Genomic DNA, 21,289 nt, shown 5'->3' with positions numbered 1-21,289 from the left:
CGAAGAGTTTAAGTGCTGTTTAACACAGCTACTCACACACTCAAAACGTTGCTTTATTATAATGCACAATAGTTCTGTGGGAGAATTATGTAAGAAGATTCATCGGCCAGTGAGAAAATCTGTTTTCCAGAGACCGTCATGATCGGCCAACATTTCCTGGTTAGCGTTACACTTTCTCCTGCGGTCGGGCTATTCTCTGCCACTCGTGTGTGTGAGTGTGGGTAGATACATGTGTGTATGTGTGTTCCATGGTCAATTTTCTCCACTTTTATATGAATGTCAGACCAGCCCTGGACATTTCCAAAAGAAACCATTCATTCAGTAAAATGATCCCATCGCATCACGCTCCAGAACCACAATGAGAAGCAAAAATCGAATCCAGCACATCTCACAGGGCGGATGTTTTCCAATAGATTCGATAGATAATCCTTTAGGTGAATGGTGGAGAGAAGGTGGTGTCTATATGTTGGGGAACGCGGAGGAATGAGTGTTTGACACTTTAAGAACCCCTCATTAAAAACAGCTGAAGAAAGAATTAATTTGATGTGTTGGGCAAATGGCACAGACTCATACTGTATATAGTAGTGCTATACTTTACTGCACGGAGGACATTTAAGGGGCTTTACACACTTAAAATTGTTAATTCACATAAATTCTTCTTGGAATATAATACAAGAGCTTGTTCCAACAGTACTCATATTGTGTGTAAAAACGGCTTTTTTCTGCTCAAAGTGAACTTGGACATGTCTGTTTGGATTTGATAGTTTGGTTTAGCCAAATTCTCTCGCCCCACTCTGGGGTTCTGGGGGGTATTTGAGGGTGTAGTTTCGTTTTTTAAAAGGGGTTCCTTTAGCCGAACAAGAGTAGCACAGGCACAGAAGAGCTGACTAAGCAATGATGGTTGGTTACACAGCAGTGTCTGACTAAAGTTTGCGAACATTAGCTGCTGGTCATATCAGATGAAGTGAGGTTGAGTGTTTTATTTGTTATGAATCCAACTTGTCATTTCTAAGAGAAAGATGTTTAATTTCATCTTTCAGAAATTGCAAAGCCTCACACAATGTTCCTGTCACACAGGACGGAGCTAAGTTTAAGTGAACGATAGATGGTTTCCCTTTTCTATAGAGTTAAAAAAACAAAAACATTGGTAGATCAGTTTGGATGCAAGTTTAGCCACTGTGAGACCACGGTGACCAAAATGATATAGTTTCTGAGTAAAAGTCTTGTATAAGAATTGGATGAGATGACGGTGTATGTGAAAGGTGGTTTTGTTGCCTTATCCATATGTGTGTGTGTGTGTGTGTGTGTGTGTGTGTGTGTGTGTGTGTGTAATCTGAGTTAAGTTTTTATAATCTACCAAACAGATCTGGTTTTACCATCTGTGAATAACAGAGCGTGTATGTAGCTTTGCTTTGCCATTGATTATATCAAGTAACAGCCTGGGGTCCTGCTGGGACTGTGAATGCTACTTGGCGAAGAGAGGAAGAGGTTCCACTGTTGTATGCACAACAAATAGTTCTCTCTCTCTCTCCCTCGGATACATTCACTTTGATGGTTCTCCAGAGTGTGAGTCACCACAGAGAGAAAATGAAAAGCGGTTCAGTGACATTCTTCTGCGTCATTTTGTGTACTTAACGCTTGGACTCAAACAAGCAGATTTCCAAACAGAAACTGCAGACGTGGTCAGGGAGCCTCATTCAAGGGAGCACTTTCACACTCAAAGCAAAGCAAAGCCACACACACACACAACACACACACACACACACACACACACAAAAAAAACACACATTCACAAACACCACTTATATCTCACTCATCTTATGCCCTTCAGAGTTTTTACTCTGAGTGCTGAGAAATGTTGAAGCCATACACCCTCTGGCACACCTTATTTGCCGGTGGGCTGTGTGTGTATGTGTGCGCACCAGTTGATGCAGTTTACTTGGCAAAGGAAAGGTGTGAGGATACTTTTGTGTTGCACAGATGTTGACACATCACACCACCACTGAGCACAATCAGGCTGGTGGCTAGATGCACTATGGACAAGCGATGATATTGTACCAGTTTGGTTTTGTCTACTGGTTGTGCACAATCAGCAACTTGGACAGAAACAAACTAACAATCAATTTATTCATCATTGATTTGTGAATTTGGTTTTAGATAAAGACAGAGGCAGGAAATGTTTCATGTCCTGGATCAGTTGTAGGCTGTGGCAGAATGAAACAAACTTTATAGTGACCTTATGTGGAAGTGATTTCAGGTTTATTTACAGGGACAAAAGAACTATTACTAAAGCATCCAACAGTATTAGAGTTCAGGAAGCAGGGGTAGTAAAATATGGTAATACTGACATTCCAACAACATAAAAATACTAATACTAATTGATGTGCAGCTGTTGCTCGTGGTTGTTTTGTTAGGCCTCTGTGATAGCAGAGTCACAGAGGGTTGGTTGTAGAAGTTTTTTTCCTCTGCTCAGTTTTACAACCTTTTCTGCACTCTGGCCTGTTTCCCTTTGCTCACAGCAGGCCGCTGGCTCTGTGGGAGGAATCAAAGAGTCTGCTCACTTCATTATATAAGAGCACCGCAGCTTGTTATCGACTTTTCTCAACCGTCTTTCAGACTTTTAACTTCCACAAGCTAGTAGTAGTAGTAGTTGTTGTGTTGGTAGTAATGTTATTATTAGCAGTATTAGCATAAATGATAGTAGAAGTAGTAATAGTGGCAGTTCACTAATACCAGTGTTCATTTTGTCAACCAAAGTAAGGATTAAAATATTAATTGAAAAGCTTTTTTCATCATAAAATATAAATAAAAAGTAGCTTTTGAAAGCCATTATGAAATGAATTACAGTTTTCATAAACAAATTGGATGACTTTTTCATGACCTGACTGCTGATCGGTAAAATGTATCACCGGCCACCCAAAGCTCTTCTTTGGAGGTTGGTTTAGATGCTTGACCTGTTGCGCTGATAAGCAGCACTTTGCATTTCAGTAACATTAACCCTCATTAACCCTGACTAACCTGCAATTGACCAGAACAATATTGTAACCATGGAAACAGTATACATCAACGACGGAGGCGGCTGCTTTAAAGGCAGAAATGAGACAAAAATCTCACTGACTGAAACTAGAAGAAATGCTTTTAGTTTTCTTGACTGAAACGTGATTAAAACAATTATTTTTGACATTTTTGGCTTCATTTTTGTATAGTTCATCGTTCATCTTTATGTACTGCAACTCCATTTCAAAGTGATTTAGTTGATGTTGTCAAACATGCAGACAAATAAACAGGAGAGCATCTGTGAGTTTCACAATTACACAATCAGTCATTAGAAAGAAGCAAGCAACACCTGCTGCTCTCAACTATGAGTAAAAAATGAGTGATTAAGTGCTAGAAAGGGAAACAAGAGAGTGCATGAGTCAGGCGTGTGTTTATGAGTGGGCAGAGTAATCCTGATAAATGCACTGACTGCCTCCCTGCAGGCAGGACACGTCAGTTGACCCCTTCTCACACAACCCCACTGACCCTGAAACTTTGAGCTTCTCCGCAAGTGCTGGTGCACCGTGCACCCTGAGACCCCCGTCCCCTTACAAAATGCCGAACAGGAGACTCTTTGACCCTGACGCTTGAACCCAATCATTTCAAACTGCAGTGTCACGTAACTTGAATCTTCATGCACTTGCAGGAGGTAGATTAGTAATTGAGTTATTTATAATACTGGCATTAGCTCATTCCAATTTAGCAAGTAATAGATCTTTTTTTTTTTTCAGCTTACCAGTCAATCAACCTTAATGTCATATTTTACACATCTCAGTTTATATATTTGTCATCCAAACAATGACTGTGTGAAAGTCCTTTCTTGGAAGATAAAAATCCTGTATCGCACATGAAGGGCATTTCATTTATTTACAAAAAACACCAGATTAGGTTTAGTATGAGCACTGGTTGCCACCATGTCTGAAATATATACATCATATCAAGTTTTATGAGATATTTTAATTTCCATTTCCAAAAAAGTTAAAAAGCAAAAAGGTACCAAATTACAATGCTGGAATCAAGAAATTATACAGGTTTATTTTTATTTACCTTACATTATTTTTCCAGTCAGTGACAATTCTAATGGGATTTTTTATTAGTACCCTCTTGATTTTGAAGTGTCAAAACACTGCATATTGGGCGTGTAACTGAGGAGTGTGTGATGAAAGAATATCCTAAAGCAAAGGTGTTGGCACACACAACAACTGTGTGAGGGTCTGCAGTCATCCATCATACTGTAAACCTCAGCAGAATTATGCAACATGTCCCTTCAACTGCATAGACACTCGACAGCAGCGAATCAACAGATGTCCCATCTGAACTCCTTCAGTGAAAGCTGACACACATTCCCACTACACATGCACATACATATTGAATGTATCTGCAGGCACGCAGACTAGATATGTCTCTTACATCCTGCCACTGATATCCATGTGACAGCTGTATCTACAAGAGGCTTTGAGAGTGAGAAATGTTACTGATTGTCAGAGTGACACTTTAAACCCCAAGCCCTTTTTAAAAAAAGAGAAATATTTTAGTTAACCAATCAAACCCCTCTGTGAAAAATAGACAAATGCAGAGTCAGTGGACAAGAGCCAGCTTCATTTGTCGATAACGTGATACACGGCACATAAATCATCGCTGAAGATGGTGAATGTCATGGTCAGACTGGACAAACACGGCGCTTTTCGGGGCAAAGATTTGCTGTTGGGCCCCGTTGGCTCCCTACACTGACCCACCATCCTCTGTGCATTGTTTACTGTATGTACCCTGTCACCTCCAAGTTCCCACTGAGTACAGACCACACATCAGATTATACATAGCATCTTCATGACAGGCCAGAAAACCAGAGACCAACCAGGGCTGAAATAATCCGGCTATACTTGGCTCCAGGTTTTCTGTGTCAGTTGGTTTGTGGTAAGTTGATATAACACAGTTTTGTTCAGGAATATGCACCATGAGAGCAAATTCCAAATTTTAGCTCCAGGCCTCTCAACAAGACTCGGCCACAAGATCAGCTAATGATGCAGAATCTGTCCAAGTGCGTGGAACAAATTACCGAATAATCACCAATGACCAAAACTAGTTGGTTAACCAGCGACTTTAAAAAAAATGGCAAAATCTTGCTGCCCCTCATTGTTTGATTCCGTGGCAGATGACAAAAAGTTGATTCTGGCACCTTGAATATTATATTTAGCCTTAGTCTTTAAGAGAATACATATTCAGTTTCATCACGCTTTAGTCATTTAATTACTAGTTTTAGTGTCTATTGTGAACGAAGGTCAGTATACAGACACTGTATTCCCCAGAGGATGGATTAATGACACTGGTTATCCTATCCTCTGACTTTTCCTGACAATTGTTTATTTTTTTGAAATATCTCAACAGTTATTGGATGGATTGTCATGACATTTGACACATTGGTTTGTAAATGAATGTCCCTCAGGATGAATTTATAATCACTTTGGTGACCCCTTAACTTTCCATCAAGCGCCATCATCAGGTCATTTGCCCTGGACACTTTGGTTTATGACTGAATATTAAAAATGTGATGACCTTCCTGTCAGCCTCAGCAGCTCATGAACTAGGATGGTGAACATGGTAAACATTACACTTGTTTAGCATCAGCATATTAGCATTGTCACCATGAGCGTGTTAGCAGCTGTGCCTGAATAGAGCCGGACTTCTTACATTTGACAAAAGTTTCTTTGAAAAACTTGACTGTACAGTTTTAAAGTACTAAATACAGCAATATTTGCAGGAGAAGATTTTTTGTTTTGATTGTTTTGATTTTTTTTTATTGACTTTAAAAAACTTTTAAAGCCTGAAGCACGTCTGACATGACATGAGTTTCTTTTTTCTGTCATGTCAATAAATACATCTTTTTCACAGCAAACATTTTGGCTGTTACAGCTGGCAAAGCACAGATGAATATCTGGTGAGCACCTGTCTTTTTCCTGCAAATTACACGAAGTTCCTCCATGAACAAGCACATGGCGACAGTGGCAAGGAAAAACTTCCTTTTGAGGGGAAGAATCCTCGAGCAGAACCGGGCTCAGGGTGGGAGCGGCCATCTGCCTCTACCGGTGGGTTTTTCATGTCTGCTGTGAAAAAGGTCTTTGGCTTTCAGTGGGTGGGTGGAGGGAGGATTGGGGGGGAAGGGGGGTGGTGGTGGATGGGGGACTTGGGGGTAGGTGGAGGAGTTGAGGGTGGGAGAGGTTGGGGGTAGATAGGGGTTTGGGGGGTTGGGTGGCAGTTTAGAAGCCGCTGTTGGATGAGGGCCCGTATGGCTTCTTCCACTTCCTTGGTTTCGTCAACCCCAGAAAGTGGCGGGTTTTCTTCCAGACTGAAGCCTGTGGTGTTCTCCCACAGAGGATCTCCTCAGATACATCAGTCTCCGTGGGTTCAGGATCTTCCTGGTTCTCCTCGCTCTGAAGGCTGGTGATGATCTCTTGGGGGCTCGGAGGCTGGTTGGTCTTCTGTTGGTCTCTGTGGAGACCTCAAGCTTGAGTGAGAACTGCGTGTTGAACAGAGTTGTCAGCTCCTCCATCTCTCTCCGCAGGGAAATTTCGCTCTCAGCAGCATTTTGCTGCACAAGTCTGAACTCCTCCGCCATCTTCTGTCGGAGGGCATCCTGCTCAGCCCTCAGGTTTCTCTCCAGGAGCAGGTCCTCCGACACCCTGTCAGCATGAGCTTTCATTTCCTTCTCAAGCTCACGCTGAAGGTTGTCAGCCTGCTGTCTGGCGGTGAGGACGTCAGCTTCATACCTGTGGGTGACCTCTTGGTATGAAGCCTTCAGTTTCTCTAGTTCTTCTAGGAGAGCCTTGTTTTTGTCTTGCTTCCCCTGGAGCTCAGCCACAAACTTTTCCTGGGCGATCAAATGCGCCACCTGCAGTTCCTCATAGTTTTTTTGCAGGAGTTTCTTTTTCTTCTGTCTGATCTTGTTTCGCACTTGAGAGGCGATCTTTGTGGTGCTGAGGGTTTCTGCATCGGTGTATTTTTGGAGCCTCTCCAGCTCTCTTCTGGTCTCCTTCTCCCTGTTGATATACATCTCTTTCAGGGATTTCTGTTGGGTCAACTGCTGCTTGGTCTGATCCAACTCTTGGGAAAGTTGGATTCTCCAGTTTTGTTCGTTTATGCAGTTGGCCCTCGCTTTAGCCAGCAGGTCATTAAGCTTCCAAATTTCTTGATGAAGCTCTTGGACCTCCATCCAGTGGTCTTGATTTCTCCGTGTGACCTTTCTCGTGGTCCTCCTGTTTTGGCGCTGGAAGGTAGAAGTCGCCATCTTTTCAGGTAGTAGAAATCAGTGTCGACTTGGGGAAGATACTGTTAATCTTTTTGCAGTTTGTTTATGAACAGATGTCTGGGTAATGAACTGAACTCACAGTGGTGTGTCACTTAGTCAAAGGTTTGAAGTGATATGGTTGTCTGAAGGGCTGCTGCCTTTGAAACAGCAGAGATCTCACATATACGTAGTGATGTCACAATACACATAGAATGGAATTATTCACTTGACGTTGAAACTACAGTAAGTGGCCATTTAGTATCACTGTAAAAATGGGACAGAGTTTACTGGATCAAGTCAATAAAATGCACAGCTTCATTTCTCACATCAGTTTCATTGAGGGATGATTGTCATTTTTAGTTTTTTTTAAACCTGGATATGATACCTGTTCAATTGAGCTGATTTTATATGTTTTTGCTTTCATTATTTAATATTAGGAAATGAATAGAAAATGAATAGAAATGAAGTTCTAGAGCAGGCATGTTCAAAGTCCGGCCCACAGCCCAATCGTGGCCCGCTGACCAATTTTAAATGGCCCGCAGCTTGTCTCTCAAAATATACAATACGTGGCCCAACACACATTATTGGATAATGAAAGAAGTTCACTTTGCATTTTTTCCCATGCACTTGCTGCTAGGTAGAAGTTGTGGCCACAGCAAAGAAGCGCAAAGTCGACAGCGAGGGCCACCGCTTTCAGGAGCAGTGGAAAGTTGAATACTTTTTCACTGAGCGCCAAAACTGTTGCGTTTGTCTCATTTGCCAAGAGACCATCGCTGTTATGATAGAGTTCAATTTGAAGAGAGATTACGAGACTAAGCAGAATTCATACAAGCGACTGTCCTGCAGTGAACGGGTGGAGAAAGTGAAATATCTTGAAGCTAGCCTAGCCTCCCAGTAGTCTCTTTTCACACCACATGACCCCCAGGTGTTTTCACATCGTCAAATCTCGCCCCCATTCAAAAATGTTTGGAGTCCCCTTTTTTGGAGCATGTACCTCAGCAGTGCTTTGATAGACACTCTGGACACAGGCAGAACAGTAATAGGTTTCACTTGTACAGTTGCTGCAACACCAGATCTCACTTTCATCATCAGTGAGGGAAACACTGTGCAGGCTGAAGGACACAGGCGCTCTGCACTCACATTCAGGAGTATTTCCCTGGTGCTTTGCTGCGCCTCCAAACTCTCTGTCTTCTTTTTAACTGGTGTTAATGCAGCGTTCTTTCTCTGGGTGGACGTCTCTGCTGGCTGCTGCTGGTGAAAATAAGCAGCAGCTTATCTCAGTTGGCCTCCTGGGCAACGGATTCCCTCTTCTTAAGTAATTTCAGGACACTGTTATCCTTCCTCTCAGTGGAATAGTTTTAACAGTGATGTGAGGATTTTTTTTTTTTATATGAATTATATTCCAGAAGAGGAAGCTAAAACCATGGGAAGTGCAAACTGAATTATATATCAAATTATGACCAATAATACATTATTAGTGATAATAATAATGTGATATTCTTCCTTTGGTTTTGATATAATTCACAGGAACAGCAGAGACAAAGCAAAGCAATTTGAATGAGTTACACATTGCCACTGGGGGAGATGGGGCAGACCTACTTTGTAAGGACAAAGATAAATTATAAAAAATGCACAGCATCATTTCATCAGTTTGATTTATTTGGTATTTTCATCTGGCAGCGAGGTAATAATTTGAAGCTTTGTAAGCGAGCTGCTCTTTGTAGCGTGGTGATGGCTGCCAGATACAGATCCAACTCCAAGCTATCAAAAACACTGACTCACTTTTGTGTTGTAAGTAAAGATAACAAGTCGTTTGGACCAATGTTGAATAAGTTAAAATTTTATTGGTTTGTTGCCATGAAATCTGGAGTCTTTTCAATTTGTTCTTTTGAACAGTTTTTAGCTCAACCAGTGAAGTTGGTAACAGGAGACAGTCGTAGTAGCTGTAATTACACATGGAGGTGTCACAAGAGTGGGTGAAATACTGAAGTGTGCGCGTGAGTGTGTGTGTGTGTGGGTGGGTGTGTGTGTGTGTGTGTGTGTGTGTGTGTGTGTGTTGTGTGTGCGAGTGTCGTGGGAGTATCACAAGGCCAACAGCTGCTGGTGTGACCAGCAACAGGTGCTCCAAGGTAAACCAGAGGTACATCAGAGAGAGAGAGAGAGAGAGACACTGAGACAAATATGTTTTTGTCTTCATACCTTCACCTAAACTACTCTATGTCTGCCTACATCATATACATGTAGTGTACGTCCCATTAAAACAACTTCAGTGAATAAGTCGATCTTGGCAGTCTGTAAATCTGTTTGTATTTATGCTAATGCTTCGTATCCTTCAGTGTAACCTTGTCTCAGCCCGACATGCAGCAGACAGACAGACAGACAGACAGACAGACAGACAGACAGACAGACAGGCAAGAATCCAGACAGACAAATGGACAGTCAGACTAATAAATAAAAAGACAGGACAGATGTTTCATCATGAAACAGATGTTAAGAAGACAGGCGAGAAGGCAGAGACAGAAACAGACAGACCACTGATTGACTGACTGAAGCACTGATAGTGTGACTGGCAAAAGGGGACAGGGACATTTATTTATAGCAACATTACAAGTTTCCATGATAGTTTCCACCACGCAGGCCAGAGCCTCTCGAAGCACATGGCTATCTGTCAACCACTGCGCTTATCACCACACAAGTACCAAAGCTACTCTGTTCGCAGCAGCTTATTAAACACTGCATGACCTAAGACCCTCGCTGTCCTGAGGCACACAACGTTAATTAATTCATTTTCCCTGATAGATTGAATCAGCAGCGTGGTCAGCTATATGCATAAGTACACACAGTGTTCCCCTCACTCTCCCCTCTGACAACAAAGACAACAAGTTCTTGGGAAGTTTTGGAGTTTATAAAGTATATTTAATCTACTGAGAATTAAATTGCTTGTGTTTCCCAGTAGCTTCATCAGTTGTTCCTGATTCCTCGACACAGTGTGCTAAATGGAGCCTGCTACAACTCTCATGGCATGCTATAGCATTGGCATGGAGCCTGCAGTATCCCTCAGCTTAATATGTGTTATATAAGTGCTGGTATGGAGCACTGGCGCAATGGTTCACAATTGACACATACCTGATTATGGAGCTGGATTTAAGATGAGATATCCTGACTTTTAGTAACTAGTATGGATTAGCTCCAACAGCACTGGAGCCTTCAATTCCCATTATGTGACTCAATTGCATCTTTTTGTTAGAACCTCTCTGCCTGTTAAACACTCACACCTTTCCAACTTACACGCTCCGGGTTTATAAGACAGAGTTTCCGTAAAGCAAGTATCTTTTCTCCTACAGGCTTCAGCTACAGTAAAATAACCCTGAAGACATCATCAGTTGACTGGACAATAGTTTCGTCCAGAGCCATAGACGACATTAAATAACTCAAATCATAACTACAAAACATTAAGAAAGAACTGATCTCTATGTGAAACATCCAGTTTCCTTTCATGTCTCTTAAAAGCAGTTTTAAAACTGGAAAATAATTCTTTATTAGCGTTATTAAAATTATAGATTAGATTAGATTAGATTAACTTTATTAATCCCACAACTGGGAGATTCTGGGAATACTCAAAGCTAACACAATGGAAATAATTTGGGCGTTTGCACATGGCTTTATACACATTTCCCCAAAGTAAAAAAGTTACATGTTTGGTATCTTTAGAGACTTTGGGATTTCCAATGTGATTTAAAGGCTGGTGATTTTTTTAACCAAAACAAACCATGTGTTGGTCCCTCAGTACTGTTTGACTTCCTGAGCCTGTGTCACTCATTTAAACCCATTTGTCCTCACTGATGATGTAAATCCTTGAGAACAGCTCACAGATATATAGTTTGATTTTTAAAGACGGCTCGATAAATATCTGAAAACAGCTGGTCGCTGGTTTTAGTAAATGTTATTCTAAACGCGAGGACATAGGGCATTTGGTGGGTGGATTAATACACATGTGCTGGTTTAGGGAGTGTTTACAGCATCAGGATGGGAAATGTGTCTGTTCCAAAACAACAGTGTGACTCACTGATCTGATTTATTTGTAACAGTTTAGTTTTACAGCATTACTTGTTATTATGATCCGTTTATTGATGATTCTGATCTTTCTATGGGTTTTGTTGACAGTAAAAATGTAGAACAATACCAAAACCAGGTTCAATGTGTTTGAACGCAGCATGATTGTCCTGCTGCTGGTTCAGAGATAGATTTTAATCTCTAATTATAAAAGTGTAGAAGATGAAAGTCCAATGTCCAACCCAACATCCAGTGACTTATAGGGTTTCCTACCACCTGTGCCATTTCAGCTGCAGTGATGTTTGTAACTACTGAAAGTGACCAAAAGCAGATCAGGACCAAAAGATTGTCACATTAGATTGGTGGAATGATATGTGGATTTTATCCCAACCAAGTAACTGCATCATTCAGAGATTATACATGTCATATCTATTTCTACATAAACTGACAATGTGACAATGGTCAAGCCAAGCAATTTGGATAGCACTGCTACTACAGAGTTACTATAAAAAGCACTGCCACAGAAGCTGGCGTTACTTGTCTGCGATGCTCTGTTAGAAAGAAAAATGCCTTTTTGAATGATGTAACTCCTACATGAAGTTCTGCATGTACATGCATGTGCACTGCATCTGCATGAAGGCGTTAATGAGGTGCTGAAAATGCCAAGGCTCACACAGCCACGGTGATCTGAAGCCAAAGAAAAAGAACACCGCAAAACACATACGGTACACATGGGAAGGCAATTTTAGTCTTTCCTGGTTTTGATTATAGTTAATATGAGTTGAAAATAAACAGTGAGGGGCTGTAAACCAGATTTCCATAACCTCCAGGGGCTTTCCACCTCTGAATTGAAGGATATAGGAATCCATAACTATAACATGGATCGTGTTACTATAAACTTAAATAAGACCAGGACTTAAAGCCTGTTACAGACAGATCATCCTTACAGACCACCATGTTGTGGATACCACCAAGACTCAACTGCACCTGATTTTTTTTTCTACTTTAAGATCTTGGAAAATTGCTCTTCATACTTGTCAACTCCAATATGGTGAACATTTTTACAAGACTCTTTGTTTTGATTGCAACAGTTAGGAGCAGGTCTAAACTGTTCAAGTGTAGGCTACTTATAAAAACAAAGTCTCTCCACCGGGGTCTGTTTTTAGCTTCAGTATAATGTTGCAAGTGGGTGATAATTTTGCCAGGCAATTGCGTGTTTTAAAAAGTGCCTAAAGTAACATAGACATGAACTGGACGCATCTGTCTCTTTAGTCCATGCTACCACCTAGTGGTGACATTGTGTACTGTTAGTAAGTGAGAGAGCGGTAACATTCAATACTGTCATCTGCTGGTGGTTAATTATCAGTGTTTGCCACAGAGCAGCAGGAATAAAAACACTAGTGCTAGGTGGATGATTTTGTCTATAGATACAAGATCAGGAGGAGGATCAGGATGTCCTGCAGCCTCACCAGAAACAATGGAAAGTATAGTAAGTCGTACTCTGCAGCGATGTGGTCTAAATGATTACCATATGGTTTCCTATTGAGCTGCCTGGATGTTGATTCATCTACAGCCAATGCTTCATAATGCACCATGTCAGTAAGATAAATAGTTAATCAATTCAGTGCAGTTTATTGGGGTGAACTGTCCATATGGTAAAAACCCAGCTGAGGTAATTTCACTTTATATCCCAAAGCAAATTACAGCTTCGTGAGACACATATGTTGTACCCTCAGTGCTGTCAAATATGCTGCAGCAAAAAGCACATTCGCATTCACATTTCATTTCCATACGGAGCCAGATTTGAAGGGACAGCACGTTGAACAGGTTCAGTGCTATAAGTATGTAGGTAGATAACTGATAATCAGCTGACATTCAATGACAACACCAGCATCATTCCCCGTTGAGACAATCAAGTTGAAGTTGAAGTTGAAGATAGTTCCCTCCAGGGTTGGTGGAGACCAAAAACAGAGATAAAAGGCGAGTGAAGAGAAACACTACTCCTAATGAATAGTAATGTCCTCTGTATGTGTAAATAAGTTTTATTACACATTTGCCATATCAACTTTATAAGATGATACGTCTTGTTGTAACCCCGCTCCCCAGTAGCTAAAATAATAATAATCAAAGCAGGTTAAATAACCACTACATAATCTGGAGTTGACATCACACACACACACATGGCACCACAAACCTGGATAATGTGTTTACATGGCACAGTATCCCAGTTTCTGGGTTACTAGGTTACATATTTGTGTTTTTCAGAACTGGGATGAGGCTTTATTTATATAGGTTTATAGAACCAGGACGGGATGTTTACCTCCACAAAAGCACAACCAGGATACTAAAAAACAATGGACAGGATCCTATTATTTATTGTTTAGCTATAAGAAGAGGGTAAATATTGTTCTGCACAGATTTTCTTCACACCAGTGAGGCTTAATGTAGCTGTACCACTACACTGCAGTAGCTGACACAATACATTCCATATTACTGGTACCATTATGACTAACAACCAGCAGTTAGTTAGTTATCAGATACAGTTTCAGTGTAGAAGTAAAAGAAGAAATTCTCTCTCTGTCACCCGCGTGAATGAAATACACAAGTTAAGTTTCTATTTAGACCCAGACCACGAGGGTGTTAACAACATCACCGTGACATAACCATTAAAAGTCACAGCATGCGCAGAGCAAGGTGTCATATTACAAGCAACAGTGAGCTCCTGTAACAAGATAATGATGCTGCTCTGTGTAACACATGCAGGTCAGTGTACGGAAACAAATCACCCACGCCATGAAAAAAAGAAAATGGCTCAATTTTGGGCTTTAAGGGCTGACACTGGAACAAAAGACTGGCAATTTGACTAATGTTTTAGTAAGTAAAAAAAAATCCAGTCTGTCATACAGGTTAATGGCCCCACTAATGAAGGTGAATTCTGTAGGAATGCTGAACATGACGAGACTGTTGTAAAGTTTATTCTTTCCATGAATGAAAGAGGGAAACTGCTGTAGCTGTCTGCTGCTGTCACCAGTCCACCAGAGATGGAAAGAGACAGGAGGGGGATATCCTTATCTGCTAATGCCATGAAATTCAAGACGGTGCCCCATGATGCATGCGCACCGGCTCATGCACCACAGACACACACACACACACACACACACACACACACACACACACACACACACACACACACACACACACACACACACACACACACACACACACACACACACACACACACACACACTGGGAGCTTTACACAGAAACGTACATACAAAAATGCACGAGCAAACGGAAAGCAGGACATACACATAGCCTTAATATAGACTCAAACGCATACACACAGCATAGCAAGCATACACAGTTTATTTTTGAGAGCTCAGCCGTACACACACACACACTCACAAGATCCGGAGACAAAGGTAAGAGCGATAAATCAAATCTCAGCTTCTAACACAGAAACTTATCTCCACTGTGTGTATCATAGGCTTGATTCAGTTATGGAGCCAGATAAAATTTTGTAGTAATGAGCTTTTCAAACACAAGTTAATGAGTGTGTGTTGACTGAGCATGTGTGTTCATTATCAGCGGTGCCTGCCACAGACTTTTTCTTAACTGCAGAGACACGGGTGACTATGGTTGTGCAGTGGATGTCTTACATGCCAGTCACTGTGATTTCACTGGTGTTTTCTCTCACTAAATCCCACAGTGGTTTCATCAGCAGTGTCCAGGAAATTATTTTATTATGTCCTTTTCACACAGGCTACAGTAAAGCTATCAAATCTGTATTATGACCTCAATATGTTCTGTCCAAAAAGAGAGTTGGACCCTTTACCTTATTAGTTTATAGTAATTTAAGATTCATCCATCTGTTACAACTAACACACAGTAAAACACAAACACAGTCAATACGACATGTAACACTGGGATTCCTTCACAGTCCGTGAAAGCACATTTTATTAGCTCACTCTCTCCACAGGGGGGCGGCGCTTCACGTTGCCACTGGTTTACTTCTGTTTCTATCCAATCAGAGAGCGCCTGGTTGTTGGTTACCATTGGTTACCGGGGCAGTGGCATTATGGGATGTACACATGGCTGCCTTCAGTGGCGGAATGCTTGTCAGTGAATCTGTGCGCTTGTGTCTTTCGTCTCACGGACCTGCAGATGAAGTTTTGACATTTCGCGAGGTTTCCGGGACTCTGTCGTCGACATCGTGTGTATTGATGTTTTTATTCCTCGTTTTTAAGGCGCCGGTAGCCTGAAGTGATTTGGAGGGCTATCAGCCCCCATCATGTAAACAGATGCTCCAGTGCTCAGTTAAACCACCGCCGCACATCAGAGTCAATATGCAAAACTCGTATGAAGCATCAAAGAGAAAAGCAGCTTTCAGGCGAGGTAATGCCGAGCATCAAGTTCATCAGAGCATCACCTCCAATAAAGTTTTAAAATCCTGCAGTTAATTCTGTACAACAGGATTCCTCATCCACTTATTGCATATACTATTAATGTAATTAATTAATGTCAGACTGACTTTGCACTTAATCCTTCACATTGTAAAAGTCAAACTGATGACTGACTGTGCTCTCAGACTTCTGTTTATTTAAGGTTGTGTACCACAAAGTGTGTGTTTACACAAGAAAGTACACATTAGATATTTTTTTATGTTATCAGTTTAATCACTGAAAACATAGAAAGCAAGTACTTAGTGTTTCTTCACCTTAGCGGTGTTTTAATACTGAGAAAATACACGACAATATCCTTGTCTATAAAAGTAAGAAGACAGCAAGGCAGCTGGGCCCTTTGCATTAGACTAAGAGTTTTGCACGTGTGAAAACTGAATTTAAGAAAAAAATGTAGAAGCTTATAATTCAGATATTATATGTCCAAAAAGCCACAGAAGATATTACAATAATACTAAAGTAGGCATAATAATACCAGGAGGAAATATGTTATACACAATACATTTAGTAAGAACCATTTGATCTGAAACATATGAAGGATTGAAGGATCTGAGGATGATTAAAAATATTAACATTAAAAATATGTTTGATGTGAGTGATGTTATTTTTGGGTCGTGTGTAGAGAGAGAGACATATTGTTCTGAGTCAAAATTAGAACTGAATATATTAATAATACAGAAAGTTAAATAATTAAAATGGAGTGTAAATAGTGATATAAAGCTGTATTCTTTCCTGTGAAATCACTTAATAAAATAAATCAAACAAAAAATGTGTCTGACTCATCTACTTACATTATCTATGACTAGTTCATTTTATTTTGCAGCTCCTTGGCTATTATCTATTTCCTGTTTAACTCACAACATTGTGTGTGTTTAACGTCAGTGGAGCTTAAGTGATGTTGACAGAATGGAAGTAAAGGAAATGATAATGATCTGTAGATTTCTACCAGCTCATCTAACTGACTGTGTTACTTTTTGATGTATATGAAGTTTTATTTTTGACTTCTCTGTTAACCTTTTGCTCTTTTTTACATTTGGGGTTACAAGTGTGATTAAATAACAGTTTCCCCTCTAAATGTCCCATTTAATTCTGTATTCCCAGATTAAAACAACACCGTCCCAACTGTCACAGCCACCACTGTCACCATGCCCGGTGAGGACAAACCACCACAGCAGACCCGGCAGAGGAGAAAGAACAAAAAGTCCCGCTCTAAGGGGAAGAGCGTCGGTGGGAGTCCCAGTGCCGGGCCGGGAGGCAGCGTAGATGGACAGGATGACCTCCTCTTACCTCCGGTCCTCCAGCCTCCCCCGAAGAAGCAGCTGGTGGAGAGGCCGAAGGTGCCGGTGGCCAAGGTGGAGGAGGAGTCGTCCATAGTTATCTGTCTCCAGGTGCTTTTTCCCTACCTGCTGGCTGGGATGGGCATGGTGATGGCCGGCATGGTGCTGGACAGTGTACAGGTGAGTGTCTCAACAATCAGCCTTGGAACCTGTGATACCCCTGATGCTCTTACCTGGTAGAGTGCGTACCATAAAGGGTTAGTCCTAACCGCAGCAACCCCCTCCACCCCCCGTCTCTCGATAGCAACTGTAAAAACCAAAAACAGGCCCCACTCTGCGCTTTGTGTTTTCATCGAGAAATATTGTATTAGAAAATTGTTGTTGTTGTACTTTAAGAAAAGCTGCTGATCTCAGCTGCTGTGAAGGTTTTCACAGGAGTCTTTGTTCTAGACGTCACCTGAGGGCTCTCTTTATTCTTTGAGTGCGTTTGTGTGTCCGTGTCTTCGCTTTTGATTGATGTCGAGTCGATACCTGTGCGGGTGTTTGTGTGTGTGTGTGTGTGTGAGAACTAGCTGTGTCTTCATCCTCTGCCAGGCATCCCTGACATTCGGAGTGCAGCCAGCTGGGCTCAGGGAAATCAGACACACTGCTGTCTGCTTTATGATGAGCTGGTAGCTCTTTCTTCCTCTCTGTCGTCCTCTGATAAACACGCGTCTATCCTTGTATGGCTCGTTCCATTCTCTCCATCTGTTGCTCATTAGGATTTCCTCCACTGTCTCCTCTTCAGAGTGCGTTGCCCTCCTGCATCTGATGGAGGGCGATTAGTCACAGGTTCGGCTGAGCGCTGTGTCTAAAAGCACGGGGGACGTAGAAGGACACGGAGAGCAGGCTGTCTGAAACGGAAAAGAGATAAAGACAAGAATATTTCTCTGTCAGTTATTAGGATTATTACTGTGGCCTGTGGCTGTGTATCCTTTTGTCATACCTGTAACTGTAGTCCTACATGTTACGTCCTACACTCTGCATCTGCCAACAGGCTCTTTCAGTTTCACTGGTTTCTGTTTGCGTTCCAAGTTGTGGCTCACTCAGATTTACTTTGGGCCTTTGGGCTGCATTACACAATTATGAAAATATATTTCTGACGCCTCCATAACATTACTTGTTGGCTTGAAATGGACTGGGACCTCTCATCATTCATTCCTGTTCCAGCTCAACTACTCATCTTTGTCAGTCCATTTAGATATACCACCTGTACAGTATGTTTTGTAAAAATGGTGTTGTGGTGGTAAAGTTACAGTAAACCTACTGTAAAGGTGTTTGTTGTTGGTAAGCCTCCCAGAGGATTGGGGCGTCCATGTTTGAAACTAGAGGTGAGCGAACTGGCCAAAATATCATATGACAGTCTTTTTGTGTAGAATCTTAATCTACTATCTGAATCACGAGTAACCCCATTCAGTTGAACTCATGTGCTCACATGATTAGTTTTGCATATGGTTGATGGCCTGGACACAAAACTCAAGGCTAAAGGCCCAACTCACAAATATCTGCATCCTCTTTCCGCTCTGATTTTATTTTGAAAGTCCTGACTGGAAGTTGTGATTTCGTATCTTTCCTTCGTTTTGATGCTTCTTTCGGATGTTTGTACTCTCGCCGCTATTCTTCACCCACAATGCTGTCTTATTTATTTATGAGGTGCTATATATATATATATATATATATATATATATATATATATATATATGTGTGTAAGTGTTTAATTCAGAAAGTTCAGTCGTTGCTAACCAACTAGCCCTGGCTCGTCCCGCTTTGTGTTACCCTGCCTTCAGGCAGGTCTCTGGTCCCGTGGACAGACTGTAACTCCACCATCGTGGACTGCAGCTAGTGACGGTGGTCTGATTTCACTCTGGTGGAGAGTTGGTACATGAGCAGCTATGCCAAGCTCACTGAGGCTGTAGAGTAGAACAAGGACAGCCGTTGCCAGCTGCAGTTAGCAGGCTACCTGTTTACCAGCTAACAAAATATCTAAATATAGCAGCTTGTAATGATGTAATCTGTAGGATTCATCTGAAAAGTAAGATCATATGCCAAAGATCATCCATGATATAAGATCATCAGATCACTCACCACTAATTGAGACAAACGGATATGATGCCAAACTGTTCTAACACAGAAGAGTGTGGGGTGTTGATTATATTTGTTTTATTGCATATAAATGATAAATGAGAAGGGTGTGTAGGTGAGAGAAAGAAAGAAAGACACATCATGTGTCAGTCTAAGGGTGCATCCACAGTGATGATGCATGGATCTTCTTGTCTACTGTACAATCTGATGATTGATCAAGAATGATTTATTTATTCTCTATTCTTCAAAAGCCAGGTTGGAAAGTGCTTCACAATCACAGGATAGATCATTAAAATTATTTGATTTTGAATGATCAAACACTCGATCACCATGAGTCTTAAACTTTTAAGTTTTATGTCATGATTCTACATCATTCTTGACTTGTGGAGAAAACTATGCCAACTCATGGTCCACTTAATAACTTATTTTGAAGCATTCATTCGTAACACACTGTCATCGAGTCTGCTCAGTTGTCATGGAGATGAATCTTGTGAAACAAATGTCAATGTCTTATTTCATCCATAATACTTTTACCTTTAGCTTTGGAAAAAGCTAGTAAGCAGACCTTGAGTACTACATTTATATTGTTTATTGTCATACAACACATACAAATTAGATAAACACAAACATGATTGGAGTGAATATTTGTTCAAATATAAACAACAACATTTTGATATTTTACAGAAATAAATAAATCAATTATTATTATTATTATTATTGTTATTAAAACTGTTATTGCCCTGAGTTTGATTCTTAATGGTAAAAATAAAAAATAAACAATGAATGTGCGATTTACATTTTACATTTGCTGCTGACGTGGGGATTAAATATATGATTCGATAATAATAACAAGGAAAAGAAAACCCATTACCTCCATTCAAAAAAAGAGAGTGAGAGCAAAAGAATGTTTGGATGTAAGAGAAAAACGTGAAGAGCAAAGTAATTCCTGTGATGCTATGAAATCAATATTTTAGGTCAGTCCAGCTTCTTAAAAAGCTGGGCAGCGATCAGTCACACAGCATCGTATGATTGTTTGGTCTTACATGTGGTGTTATAGAAAAAGCTGATACAGTACCAGGACTGTGACTGGATCACAGTGTGAATGTAGCAGGTGAACCGGACGTGGAGATGGAGGGACTGGACAGAGAGAAAGAATGAGTCACGATAGGGAGAGAGAGATAGAAAAGATAGAGAGAGAGAGAGAGAGAGAGAAAAGAGGGATGCTGGGGAGAGAGAAATGCAGCAAGACTGGCCGACGTAGAAAGAGGGATGTCACATGGCAAGAGGGAGGTAGGATGAGAGGCAGACACGCAGCAAGAAAATAGGAGGAGGGAGAGAGTGAGGCGGTAAGCCGGTCATTTCCCTCATGAGTTTGCATGTCGGGCAGCGCAGACAGCCCTGCCTCTTTCTCTGCTACGTCACAGCAGAGCAGAGCAGAGCAGAGGGAGCAGGACTACCCTGATGCTGACAGGAGGAAAGAAACACTCCAGCCTGCCAGGAGCTGGCTGCTGCATCTCGTCAGTGGACCTCTCGCATCACTTACTGACATTATGGAGCTTTTTTCGTCTTCCTCTTCACTCCCAAAAGAGAGGAATGGGCCGGAATGACAAAGGCATGAAGGGATCCTGCCACTTCTGACTCTCAAGACCTTTTGGACAATTCTTCATCCTCTTGCCGCTGTCAATCATTTTGCTGTCACGGCAAGCGCTGCAATCACTTACAGGATACAGCTGTGCCTTTTACACTGGAGGTCAAGTGGATTCCAGACAGGATTAAAAGGATTCAGGACGACATCCAACAAACATTAAACTCAACTGAAAGGACTTTGAATCACATCAAATGGATTCTCATGTAGATCCGACTTAATCAGGACTCCTTTGTGAGGTTCATTCTCTTTAACCTGTGTGTGGACGTCAAACCCATCTGACTAACCTTTACTTAAAGAGACCGGTGGATATGGAGTATCTTTGTTTGTAGAGAACGTTACGACCTATGAATCAGAAATGGTGTTAATGACTGTGTTCCCCAGTGGTGCTGACAAAAGGATACCTCATCACTGC

At 41.3% G+C, this 21,289-nt stretch overlaps 1 protein-coding gene and 1 pseudogene across 2 annotated transcripts in view; one reads left to right on the top strand and one right to left on the bottom strand.

The window, feature by feature from the left end:
• Positions 1 to 6,290: 6,290 nt before the first annotated feature.
• LOC147819173 (uncharacterized) lies at positions 6,291 to 7,318 on the bottom strand (annotated as a pseudogene).
• Positions 7,319 to 14,506: 7,188 nt separating this feature from the next.
• LOC111654309 (solute carrier family 41 member 1-like) overlaps positions 14,507 to 21,289 on the top strand; it is a 29,037-nt gene continuing 22,254 nt past the window's right edge. Inside the window, exons 1-2 of one of the 2 annotated variants that reach the window (XM_023405268.2) lie at positions 14,507 to 14,793; positions 16,933 to 17,288. In XM_023405268.2, the coding sequence (XP_023261036.1) occupies positions 16,977 to 17,288 (312 nt within the window). In that variant the 5' untranslated portion in view covers positions 14,507 to 14,793; positions 16,933 to 16,976. Of the gene's footprint in view, positions 14,794 to 15,465; positions 15,767 to 16,932; positions 17,289 to 21,289 lie in introns of those variants that run through there. The other variant, XM_023405269.2, reaches the window with a different exon arrangement.

This window comes from Seriola lalandi, unplaced genomic scaffold (assembly GCF_002814215.2).
Source record: "Seriola lalandi dorsalis isolate HSWRI2012SDOR001 ecotype SW California unplaced genomic scaffold, Sedor1 jcf7180002054269, whole genome shotgun sequence".
In the NCBI taxonomy this organism is placed as follows: Eukaryota; Metazoa; Chordata; class Actinopteri; order Carangiformes; family Carangidae; genus Seriola; species Seriola lalandi.
The sequence above is the reverse complement of the archived record's forward strand: the minus strand, read 5'-3'. Positions and strand labels throughout refer to the sequence as shown.